General features: G+C 48.3%; 1 protein-coding gene across 2 annotated transcripts in view; it reads right to left on the bottom strand.

Moving 5' to 3' along the window:
* Positions 1-1,168: 1,168 nt before the first annotated feature.
* Positions 1,169-11,617, bottom strand: part of CDYL2 (chromodomain Y like 2) — a 188,799-nt gene continuing 178,350 nt past the window's right edge. The window contains exons 6-8 of one of the 2 annotated variants that reach the window (XM_033406429.2): positions 10,145-10,288; positions 7,398-7,577; positions 1,169-5,368 (exon numbers count right to left, since the gene is read on the bottom strand). In XM_033406429.2, the coding sequence (XP_033262320.1) occupies positions 7,419-7,577; positions 10,145-10,288 (303 nt within the window). In that variant the 3' untranslated portion in view covers positions 1,169-5,368; positions 7,398-7,418. Of the gene's footprint in view, positions 7,578-10,144; positions 10,289-11,617 lie in introns of both variants that reach the window. The other variant, XM_004280119.3, reaches the window with a different exon arrangement.

Genomic DNA, 11,617 nt, shown 5'->3' with positions numbered 1-11,617 from the left:
ATTGGGCAAGGGCTTCTTTCAGTATCATATCACATCAGTGTTAGCCTGTGACAGACAGTTAAAGGAAGAAGGGTTTGCCTTATAGATGCTACACTCTGAAACATCTGAAGGGCCTCGTCCAGTCTCCTAGAAGGACCAGAAGCAGTCAGGAGCAAAGGACTTCCCAGGTTTGACCTTGACTACTTGGGATGGAGTCAGGACCTCAGAGAAAGGGTAAACAGGCACACAAGACGACAATGATGACACCAAGAACAAGAGAAAGGGAAAGGAAAGGAAAGGGGACCAGCACAGGGAAGATCCTGGGCTCCAGCCAAGGCTGGCGGGCCCACACCGACAGAAAGGGGACCCGAAAGAAGATTAACAATTAACGCCGCACAGTCTTCTAGACTTTGCAGGTGTTCACGATTGTGTAAAGTGTTCTCTCCGGTACTGCGCCGTGAACACTCTGAGAATCACAGCAGGATTACGTGCCTTTCTCACATTCTTGGACCCCAAGCTTCTGTACGACGGGGGCTGTCTGAGTCATCTGTGCCTTTCAGCACCTGTGCAGCCCGAGAGAGAGCAGGGGACTCGATACTGCTGCTGGATGGACGGACAGGTAGATGTGACCTTGTGCAAATCCCTTTCCCAGAATTCCCTGCTGCCACGCGCCCCCGAAAGTCTCCTTCTTCCTATTTCCTGCAGCCTCCACGTCGTCTCCGGAGCCAGGCATCCTCAGCCGTGTGTCTTTCCTAAGAGCCACATTGTGATGACCGAGGCAACGAGAAAGGATTCTGCATAATTCCTCAGTGACAAATACGGTCGTTAGCCACGTGCGGCCACTGGGATTGTACAAAACCAAGCTCTGTGGAGGCTTATCTCGAGTGAGGACGGGTCCCTATGCAAAGAAACATTCCAGGTATACCAGGGAAGGGGTGAATGAGCCTATCAACCTTCTGAAAAACAGTACCAGTGCCCTCCCCATCAACACCAGCCTGAATAACTCGAAGCCTCAAGGCCGACGTGGGTGAGGGCATCTCTGCTCCCCAGGAAACCAGACACAACTTAGAAGCCTCAGATGTCGCAACCCCCTGGAGGCCCCAGAAACTTCTCTGTTCAGAAACCACAGAACCTGTTTGTGAACCTTATGTGCAGGCTAACAAAGGGAGAACACAAGCAAACGCAGACGGAGTTTCAACCTTTTTATTCAAAGCAGCTTCTCACAATGTATAAATACTGCATATTAGCACACATGAAAAATACAACTTCTAAGGCACCCAGAAATGTGTTCATACACGTTACAGGACCATTCACAAAGAGAGTGTACAATTTGCTCTAGACAGTCAGCATTTGATAAATCAGAAGATTATTATCCCTCCGTACTGCACCCAGTCTCAGGGAATATTTACAGCATGGTGAGAAAGGGGCAGCTGTACCTGCTTTATCAGTCTATGAATTACTCATACTTACAGATATTCAGAACTAGTTAAAGACTCTCCCATGATAACCCGGTGAAAGAAAATGAGTAGCCTAATTTGCAAAGGTCTCCTTGGATTTTGGTGTGTGTGCTATATCCAGGATCAAATCTGAACACTCCCAGGGTAGGCTGGATACTTTTTTGGTAGCCTGCTTCAATTATCAGAGGTTTGGTAATAAGCCTTACCACTAGAATCCCACTTCTTCAGTATCAATCATTTCTCAACCGGTTAATGGATGAATGATTTCAACATGGATGAAGATGGAGCATCACCTAGCGTGAGAAGTGAAGAAGATTCTTCTCGGGCTAAACAGGAAGTGGAATGGGTTGATGGAGAACAAAAAGGAGGTGGAAATCTAGCAACTGCAGGATCTCAGTGCTCAGTGTAGACACATCTGAAGAACTCACGCTGGAGGTTTCTATTCAGATGGAGCAGTCCACACTGCTCAGATAACCTGAAGAATGCCAGCCCCCCCCACTCCTTATGGTACCGGTATGGATAAAGGCTGGGACTACACAGCAGAAACACCAACCTGAGACACTGCATTTCAATCCGAGAAGCTCATCTCTCAGAGCCTTCTCAAGGTGACGACAAATCCTTCTGTAGGGCCAGCCAGGGGGAGCATGAGGTCGGTGGATGGGAGCAGATTCTCTGTGCCATAAAGCATGTACGTCTCTGCCTAGATGTGCCCACAATCTATGAAACTCGTACTCTGCTGGAATAATGGAATTCTTTGGTCCTTGGTTTTATGAAAGGCAATATTTTCACAATCCTGTCAGCATGGACATCAGCAAATGACTTCAAGCTGGGACGAACGGCACAGGGACACATTAAGTACTAGATGGAAAACTCCACACCCTCCAAACTTCCCAGAGTCGCCTTAAGGAGCACCAGCGTGAGGCCAGGTGTTGGGCCAATGAGGCGTGGTCAACCCACAGAGATGCCAGAGCTGAAGCTGAAAACTAGATGTCAGTTTCTCTGATTGACGCACACACTGCAAATATTTGTAGCAAATCTCCAACCTAATGGAAGATAAGTTGACTTTATGAACACTTATTTGAGAAGAACCAAATAACTTGACTTTAGCTATTCTATGGCCCTGGTCTCAAGATCATCTTTAAAGCCTTGGTAAGGAGAACCAGTAGGTAAGCAGGGCCAACTGAAAAGAATCATAATTTTAAAAAAAAGAAATTTAAGTTCCAAAGTTTAGTTGGTTTTTATCAGACACAGTGGACACACTGCCAGTGAGCTCCGTGACTTACACGCCATTCAAACAGCCCCGGGTAGACTGGCTCAGCTGATGTGTACGTCGTGCATCTAGTTTGCCTGTGCCCTGCTAAACTCAGGTTCAGTATGGCTTAACGCACCTAGTTCACTGATAAGACACTCAGGACATGTGGGAATGCGGATGATGTAACTGAAAGCGACTTCAGATTGTCTGCACAGTAAGACTCACATGTAAACTTTGTTAACGTCTCTCAAGGAGTGCTGACCACAGCCAGACTGGACATGTCCAGGTCACCTGCAAGGAGCCTGGAGTCAACCACCAAGGTCAGGAGCAGAAAATGCCATTGGTTCAGAACAAATGATGGACCAGTAGCCCTCCCTGTGACCACATCTACACCATGTGACTAGCACGAAGGTGGCTCCAGAACACCTGTCCGTGGCCAAAGACAGTCACCAAGGTGTCTGTCTGGGCCCTGCCGCCATCAACTCAACCAAACTCTCCGGATTAGATTAGCCATGGCGTACAGACTGCACAGTCCATCCACGTGGCTTACGCTACTTGGAAGAAACAACCCGTATTACCTTTTTTTTTTTTTTTGCAACAAGCTTAAGGCTCTGTTCACAAACCCCATCAACTGGCACACAGTGAGAATTTATGGGGAGATCTTCAACTACATATGTAGTTGCAAAGGTTGGAAAATCTACTGATCCTAATGGTAAGGCTTATTCACAAATTCAATACATTTTCAAATTCTACTTCAAACTCACTTACTTTGAGAAAAGGAAAATTAACCGGCTCTCTTACAATTTAAGAACACTAGATTCTAATGGAAAACAAAAAAAACCATTGGCACCAAACCAGAATGCTATTTTTTTGAAAGAACAAGTGATATTAATGGAAAAGATTGCCTAAAACGCATATCCTAACTTACCACAGAAATATAAAAGTTTATATTCTGAAAATATATATTGTATTAAAGTCTGTAAGCATTTCAACCAAAATTTGCAGAAATAACTAAGCAACACTTATCTACAACAAAAATATACATGCAAGACAACCCCCAAATGGTTTCCGTTAAATATCTACAAAGGCAAAGTGTAGATTTTTAAAGATTATACAAAACCATTTACAGAGAATAAAATAAAATACTTAAGAAATCTCATTTAGAGTCTTAAATACTGTGTATATTAGTGAGGATGTCTAAACTAATATATACAACAGATCTAAGTATCTGAATACAGAAACACAGAAGAGAAGCAGTTCTGCATTTTAAATATTCACTTAGGAAGATCTGAAGATGTTTCTATCTGTTTCTCTTTGTTAAAAAAATTTCCACAGAAACTAGATTGGAAAATTACATGAATGTGACTAAATTTCAAATTAAAAAAAGTTTACAAAATTTTTTAAACCAACAATTAATAATGGGAAATGCAATTCAGCATCCAATCAAGGCTATCTTTTAAATGTGGATATCTGGAGATACAGTTGCACTGATCGAAGTCTACTGTGATTATCATTTTTCCATCCTCATACTAAACTTCATATGGGAAAAACATATTTTCATGCTTCAGAGAGAACATTTCCTAGTTTACTTTATACCAAACAAGAATAACATTTAAAATCAATTCTCTACTACTTTCTCAGAGTTATCCACTTTCATTCCAAGAGGGTCACTTTTGATGGTTTTCACCCACAGACATTATCTCAAAGCAGGAAGGGACATATGGGTATATCTACCTTAGGCTGAGGCTTCCAAACGGTGAGGAACTCTGATCATCTTAGCAAAGTTCTCCAAAAAGTCCTCCTGGAACAAGGCTGTTAACATAAATGTTCCACTGCAAGATGCTGGATGCTAATCGCCAGGGGTTGGAGGAGAGGAGAGTTCTAACGCATGGCTAACAGGATGGCAAGGAGTGGATTGTCCAGAAGGCTGCTTGACTAAAGAAGTATCCTCATCTTCCCACCACAGCTCTCCTTCCAACCCCAAAGGTAATTCTGGGATGGGGCTACCAAGACCAAGCATGATTCCTCCAAGAACCTGCCCAGGCTCTGGGATGTGACCGCCTGGGTGGGGAGGGGGCAAAGCAGAGTAGAGAGAAAGGAGAAAGGATCCTATGGGTGGAGAGAAGGTCCTGGGGTAGAAGACAAAAAGTGGGCCTTGTCTCAAGAGAGCTATGAGGTTAAACCCTGACACAACAACAGGTCTGGCAAATTCCAACCCAGGTCAATCAGCTGGAAGTTTCCTGGATCTCATCTATACATTATCAAAACAACTAACCAGAAAGTGAAAAATTCAGTGGTTTGGTCTACCCTGTAGCAAACAGATGTAACTGAGTTTTGCCCAATTTGTGGAACATCCTTCTAGAACTGACTGTATGGAAACAACCGAAACACAGACTGTCTTGTAAAACACCTCCTGTTATACACGAAACCTACAGGTTAACACCAGGCATTCCATCTTAGTGATGGTTTCACATTCCTACCTCATCATCAGAGATCCTTGAGGTGTTTAGAAGTTTAGATTTGATGATCCAAAGCTATGTTTTAGTTCAAAGCTAAAACACTTCTGGTTTTTTCAGCAGGGAACAAAGATGGGCACTGAGCAAAAGGAATTTCCAAACATCCTCTTCCATTCCAACGAGAATCCTAACACTGCTTCTAGAGACGTTGAACGTGGCTGCCCCTAGAAGGTAAAAAGAAAACGAAGTGCTCTTTCTTTAGATGACTTAGTGATGGTTGAGAAGTTATCTGTCAAGGGTGAGGTCGTCTAGGGCCTTTGGTCTCAAAGGAAAAGACAAACCCAAATTGAGATGTGACAACAGGTATTTGGGCAAAAGCAGGTGTTTCCCTGTAGAAACTCCCCATCGTCTAGGTCTGCAGTTCCTACAGAAACCCCCATGGAGCAAGGGGAGGGTAACACATCAGCCCCATCTTCCTCTGGCTGGATTCAGCCAGGGTGGCTGCCCCCCAGCCGAAGCGAGAAGAAAGTGAGACATGTCCTCTTCCCTGAGCCTCGAGAAGTCATGGGGAAACTCAGAAGGAGAGAGGCTTTCAACAGAGGGAACCAAGACCATCTGGAGGACGGAGAATCCAGGTAAACTCAGCTTCACTGTTTAAAGGCCTATGTCTCTAGTTCTGCTATAGACAGTCCACCTGTTCTCCGAAACACAAAGCTCAGGGCCATGAGTCCTCTCCACCTGCCCAGTCTAGTGCATCCAGCTGCCTTCAGGGGAGGGAAGAGGACCAGAAAGGGAGAGAGAACTGTAACAATGACCCTCCCTCCCCTCAGCTGGCCTCCCCTCCCCCAGCTGTGCCTAACTCTCACTGCTCAACTTTCTCTGCGGAAGGGTCAAGAGGGGCTGGTGACTAACAGAGGGTACTAGGAGGAGACGGGTGAGCAGAGGTCCTTGAGGACACCTGGCGGGGGGATTGTGATGGAAATGGAAAAATCCCGCCACTCTGGGAACCTAACTTTCTCTGGCGCTTGACCCTCATACAGAACATGGTCCTGTCACTTCTCTGCTTGAACTCTGATGTCTACGTTCTCCTCTCCAACCAAAACCAACACCCCAAACCAGAACCCCTCCTTCGCCACAGCTGATCCAGGGACTTTGGGCTGATGGTCTGAATACAAATGCTGGAGCCCCCCTGCGGCCCATGCGCCCTGGGACAGGAGGCCTCATCCCTGGTTACTGCTCCATTACTGGACCATTCAGGCGGGAAGCCCCATTTATCTCCTTAAAGGGAGCAGAGTGAAGAGAAAACTCTTCCATGATTTCTCCCAAGGGCAAGTATTCACTTGTCATAGAACTGTTTCACACGCAGGAAATCTGGGGCAGAGCTATTCCTTTTATTCACAGAAATCCCGTTTTCATCTCTCTGAATTTTATTTCTACGCGGTTCACTGCTAGAATGTACCAAATGGCGTGAACCTTGTATGGGATTTGGTCCAGGGCAGTGTGAAAATAATATCTGTGTGAACAACAGATATCATAATATATAAACAAAAATAAATAAATTAAATAAGTCGGGTGAAAAAAAAAACATTTTCCTAGTAGTTATGTGTTTGCAAAACTAGCTTTACATATAATACACATAAATTATCAGAATTTCCACTTACATTGTTTTAAAAATATATATTTAACAAAATGCTCCTAAATGTACAATATCTGGGTTTGTAAATCACTCAGTTGGGTTTTAAGACCAAGCCCTAGAAGTCACGCAGATGTGCATCAGAGAGGAGACTGAGGCTGGATCTACACAGTCGTTCTGCTCATGGGTCTAGAGATTCCCTAAGGTTGGTCGTCCCCTGTCACTGGATCTGTACTTAACCAGACAGAGCCATGGCAGCCAAGTTTCCAAATCAGAGGCACTGTGTAGACACAGCCTGAGTCAGAGGATGGGGAAATGGGTCTTCCCCTTCCTGGACCAGGATGGTGCATTTCAGCAAGTGGGGAGAGGACAAGGGCACCTGGCAGAGGACTGGGAAGATACAGCCCTCGATAGCTCTCCAGCCAGTTGGGGTGGGGACACAGGGGAGGCCAAGTATGCTGCGTTTCCCATCGTTACACAAAACCAAACCAATGAGGAGCAACCAAAGGACACGAGGAGATGGACACGACCCTAGGTATAGCGAGACACCTTGACAGACTCCTTGGCCGGGAATACACTGTGCTCTGATTTCTGAAACACAGGACAGAGCTGGAAGTCACCTGCCCTTGAGCACTGGGCCCTCAGACTTCATAAATTTTGTCCTGCAGGTAGCTGAACAGGGAATCCAGGCCTTTGGAGGAACCCCAGAGCTGTTTGAGCATGAGGCATTCTTTCTCGTTCACATCTTCAAGCACCGACTTCAGGAAGCTCCGGACGAGGCATTTCGACTCCTCCAGCACCTGGAGGGAAACACACAAGCCTCATTAGCCTGGCGCCAGGGACTCTGCTCCAGAAGGATGTACTTAACCTCCTCATGTCCAAAGCCAGAGGAGGTTGCCTCCTCTGGTCCGGGGCTTCCCAGGCCTCTGCCCTTGGCAACGGCCAGGAATGGACTGCAGGCATGCTGAGACGTTGAGCCCTCAGACCTTGGGATGGCTGAGTGGGACCCGCATTAACCTCAACTGCAGGAGTGACACTGACATATACTCAGAGTCACTTTCTATGGATGTCATGAAAAAGTTTGGGAAATACTGCTTTCACCTCCCCATGCTACCTAACTTAAGAATGGCTGGGATCACAGAGTAAGATAATGAAATGAACTAATGGTTGTCAAAGTATCCGTGGGACCCACCCTGACAGCAATGCCCGTTGGTCAGGCTTAGTAGTTAAGAGTAGTAGTAATAAAAGTAGTAATAAAAGTAGCAATCATTGTAATAGTAATAACAATTGCAGTATCTGTAGCAATGAGCAATAATAGTGGGAACAATAGTAACGCTATAGTATTATAGCGGTAACAGTAATGTTAGTGGTAGTAATAATGGTAACAACACCATAGTATTATAGCAACAATAACAGTAATGCCAGTGGTCGTAATAATACTACAGTATTATAGTAGTGATAATGGCTAATATTAGTAATATGGTAGCAATCACGGTAATAATAGTAATAATAACCATAATCATGAGTAAGAACAGTGGTAGCAAGTATAGTGATTAGAATAAAAATGCCACTACCACCACTGTTAGCCGATCGGCTCTACGATAGGCACTTCTGCATTCTTTTATTTCTTCCTCAAGTTAACTGCGCAACTAGGTAGCCATCTCCGCGTTACAGATGAAAGATGTGAGGGCAGGAAGTGAAGGTGCCCCGGGCCGCCTGATGGGTGTGCCCTGCCAACGCCTGGCTGATTCTGCAGGCTCCACACTGCCTCGGTCTGGCAGGGGCATAGCCGGAAGCCGGGCGTCCGAGCATCCTTCCGCTGGCCTCCACCACCCTCTGTGGACCTGGAGGCTCTGGTCCTCAGTCTCACAAAGCGCTTTCCAACAGAAAAAAGCAAGACAAGAGCTCCCTTGCTCAAGCAGGCTGGAAAGGGGCAGTGATCTCCCTCATCTTGGGCTGGAGGCGAATGGGTGGTAAGAAAGGGCTGGCAGACCAAGGGTGCCTCTTTCCTTCCAAGAATTGCTCTCCTGGGGTCGTGGGGTAGATTCCCATCTCAGGTGAATCACCCCAAAGCTCCTGAATTCATACCTGTGGGTGGGAGAGGTTTCCTTGCAGTATTTCTTCAAAAGCCGGTTTCATCTGAGCACCTCCACTGCCCAGAGACCAAACTCCTCAGTGGAGCCTTGGGGCCTTTCTCCTCCCTGCCTTTTCAGTCTTATCATCCCTCAGCTAGCCCCTGCACCTGCTCACACCACCAGGAGCCGCTGCCTAGACTCCACGCAGGGTTTTGGACTCTTGCGGCCTCACTCACACCATTTGCTCCGCTGAGAACTTCCACCCACCTCTCTGTGCAGCTGCCCCTATGTCACCAATCATCCCCGTTTGCCCAGGCTCACGGGGTTTCCTGGGACTCGAGATTTTTGGTGCTGAAACCAGGAGAGTCTCAGGCAAAGTGGGACGAGTTGGTCACCAGAATCATCAGGAAGATTAGAAGAGAATTCACATAAAGGGATCAGCAAAGTGCTTGGCCCAACAAGGCTGTACCCTCCCCACCCTGCCACCGTCACTGGGACCAACAGGCTTCCGGGGGGCAGAGCTGACACACAGTGTGTGCCCAGTAAAGGCTGATGAGGCGTATCAAGAGGGGAGTGGCAGCTGGGTGCAGGCTCGGGGTAGACAGGGAGAAGGAGAGGGGTGCTCACGGGTCAGCCCCACAACCCAGCCCAGCACCCCTGTGACGCTGAAGCACAGAGAGCGTCCGGGCCTGCTGCTCCCAAAGCACCTTCCTCGTTCCCCACTCGGCCCTTTCTCCACCTGCAACAGGGTATTTCCATACAGCGCTCAGAGAGACTTTGACGAGATAAAATCGACACAATTCAAACCCGGTGTCTCCGCGGAGGTGTTATTTATCTGTTTTTCAAGGCGTCTTCAGAGTCGAACCGGTTACATGTGCCAAGCACTGGACAGGCAGGAGAGATGAGGTACCAGGACAGCGGAAACCACTTTTTCTCATCTCTCAACTGGCTTCACACCCTCTGTCCTTATTCGTCTTTGCTCCTCATTTCTTTGAAAACCATAGATGATTTGTATTTTCGTGCATGTTCAGGACTTTCTTTAAAGGCAGCCCTTCTACCCCAGGGTATAAATCTCTTCTGTGAGGTTTTCACACTAGAGCTGATGGGGAATATCTAACAGTGCTGACCACCTCCCTCTGGATTTAAGCTCTCAGCACCGAGATGCGGCATCTGTTAAATCACGTACTCCCTGCGTGACCTTTGGCAAGTCGGTCACTCCCTTCCGGCCTCGTTGCCCTCACCTGTGAAATGGGTCTACTGCAAGGACAGGGCACAGAGACTCGGGAACTCACCACCGCGCTGCAGGAGGCCATCTCCTTGACCCGCAGCATGACCTCCTGGCTGAACGTGGTTGGCCAGAAGACCTGTGACACCAGGCCTCTGCTGCATGCCTCCTGGGCGGTGAGCTTCCGCCCGCAGAAGAGCATCTCGTTGGCCTGAGAAAGCAAAGGCAGGAGAAGGCTGAGAGCTGGCACGCCTCCAAGCCTGCTCGCGAGCCCGCCTGCTGTGCGCAACTGTCCCGGCTCCCAGAGGCAGCATCCTTAACTGGGGGCCAAAGATGCTCTGGGGGCTGCTTGCACACGCCTGTGTCTACATGCGTCTTTCTGCAGAGGGCCCACAGCTTTCACTGAATTCCCCTAAGAAGCCATGTCCCTGCAGGGGCTCCGCCTGCAGTACCCACTTCCCCCCCCCCCCGCCCCCGTCTGGTGGCAGGGCTGCAGGAGGAGATGTGTGTGGGCTGGGAACAGTTCACAGCTGATACCCCTTCCTCGGTGACTGATTCGGGGATGAGCAGATGAGCCACCCGAGATATTAAAGCTGTCTGTGAGGTCTCCAAGCTGGAGAGGATGGGGAAGACACTTCCTCCCTCTCTGGTGGCTTAAGTCACAGAGCCCAGGGCCACCCGCTGCTGTGGAGAGGGACGGGCTGCCAAGACAGCAGGGATGGAGAACAAGAGCCCTGCTGGCGCTGGGATTCCTGGGCGTGACACCCCCAAAGGGGGCTCTACTGCTGGACCTGCCAGTTACAGCAACCGTTAAATTCCTTTCTTCCCCTCTTTAAGCCAGTTAAAGTGTTTCCATCACCGGCAGCCAGAAAGGTCCCGAGTAAGACCATAATCCCAACGCAGAGAGGCGCACCCCTCCCAGTGACCCGGGGCTGTGCATAGGCAGTGCCCAGGTACGAAGGGCAGAAACACCTCCTGCGTCCTGCCGTGTCCTCTGCGCCCCACCCCCCAGAGAACTTCCCCTGACTTTGAAGTGTGCAGCTGTTGTACATGGTCTGGGAAAAGCAACGTGGGAAAGGTCCCGGGCACAGACAGAGCCCAGCGCAGTCACCCACTGACACCAACAAATGACTCTCCCGCTGATAATTAGGGCAAGATGGTCACGGTCCCTCCCCCACCGCCTTCACACAGCAGACAACCCAATCCCTTCCCTGACTGCCGTCCACCTGCCTCCCCTGTCCCTCCCTTCCCAGCCCTGCAGGCTTAGCCGCTCTCAGATGGATGTTGAAATGTCAAGCTCTCCCAGCCTCTGGATCTGTGCACGTGCCTCCCCTTTTGTTCTGGTTGTCACTGGAGGGTCATGATGACCCAAGAGACAATCTTTCACGCCCGAGGAGCAAAATTTGTCCGGTCGGTAATAAGCCTGTGGATGCATTCGGCTGGACGTTTGAAGACAAATACGTGTCACTGAACGTATTCAGAAACACCGTCTCAGGAAGGAGGAATGCGAGGAAGGAACCCAGTAGAAGGAGCCCACCAG

This window comes from Orcinus orca, chromosome 20 (genome assembly GCF_937001465.1).
Source record: "Orcinus orca chromosome 20, mOrcOrc1.1, whole genome shotgun sequence".
Taxonomy (NCBI): domain Eukaryota; kingdom Metazoa; phylum Chordata; class Mammalia; order Artiodactyla; family Delphinidae; genus Orcinus; species Orcinus orca.
Note: the sequence above shows the minus strand (reverse complement) of the source record. Positions and strands in the feature narration are given on the sequence as shown.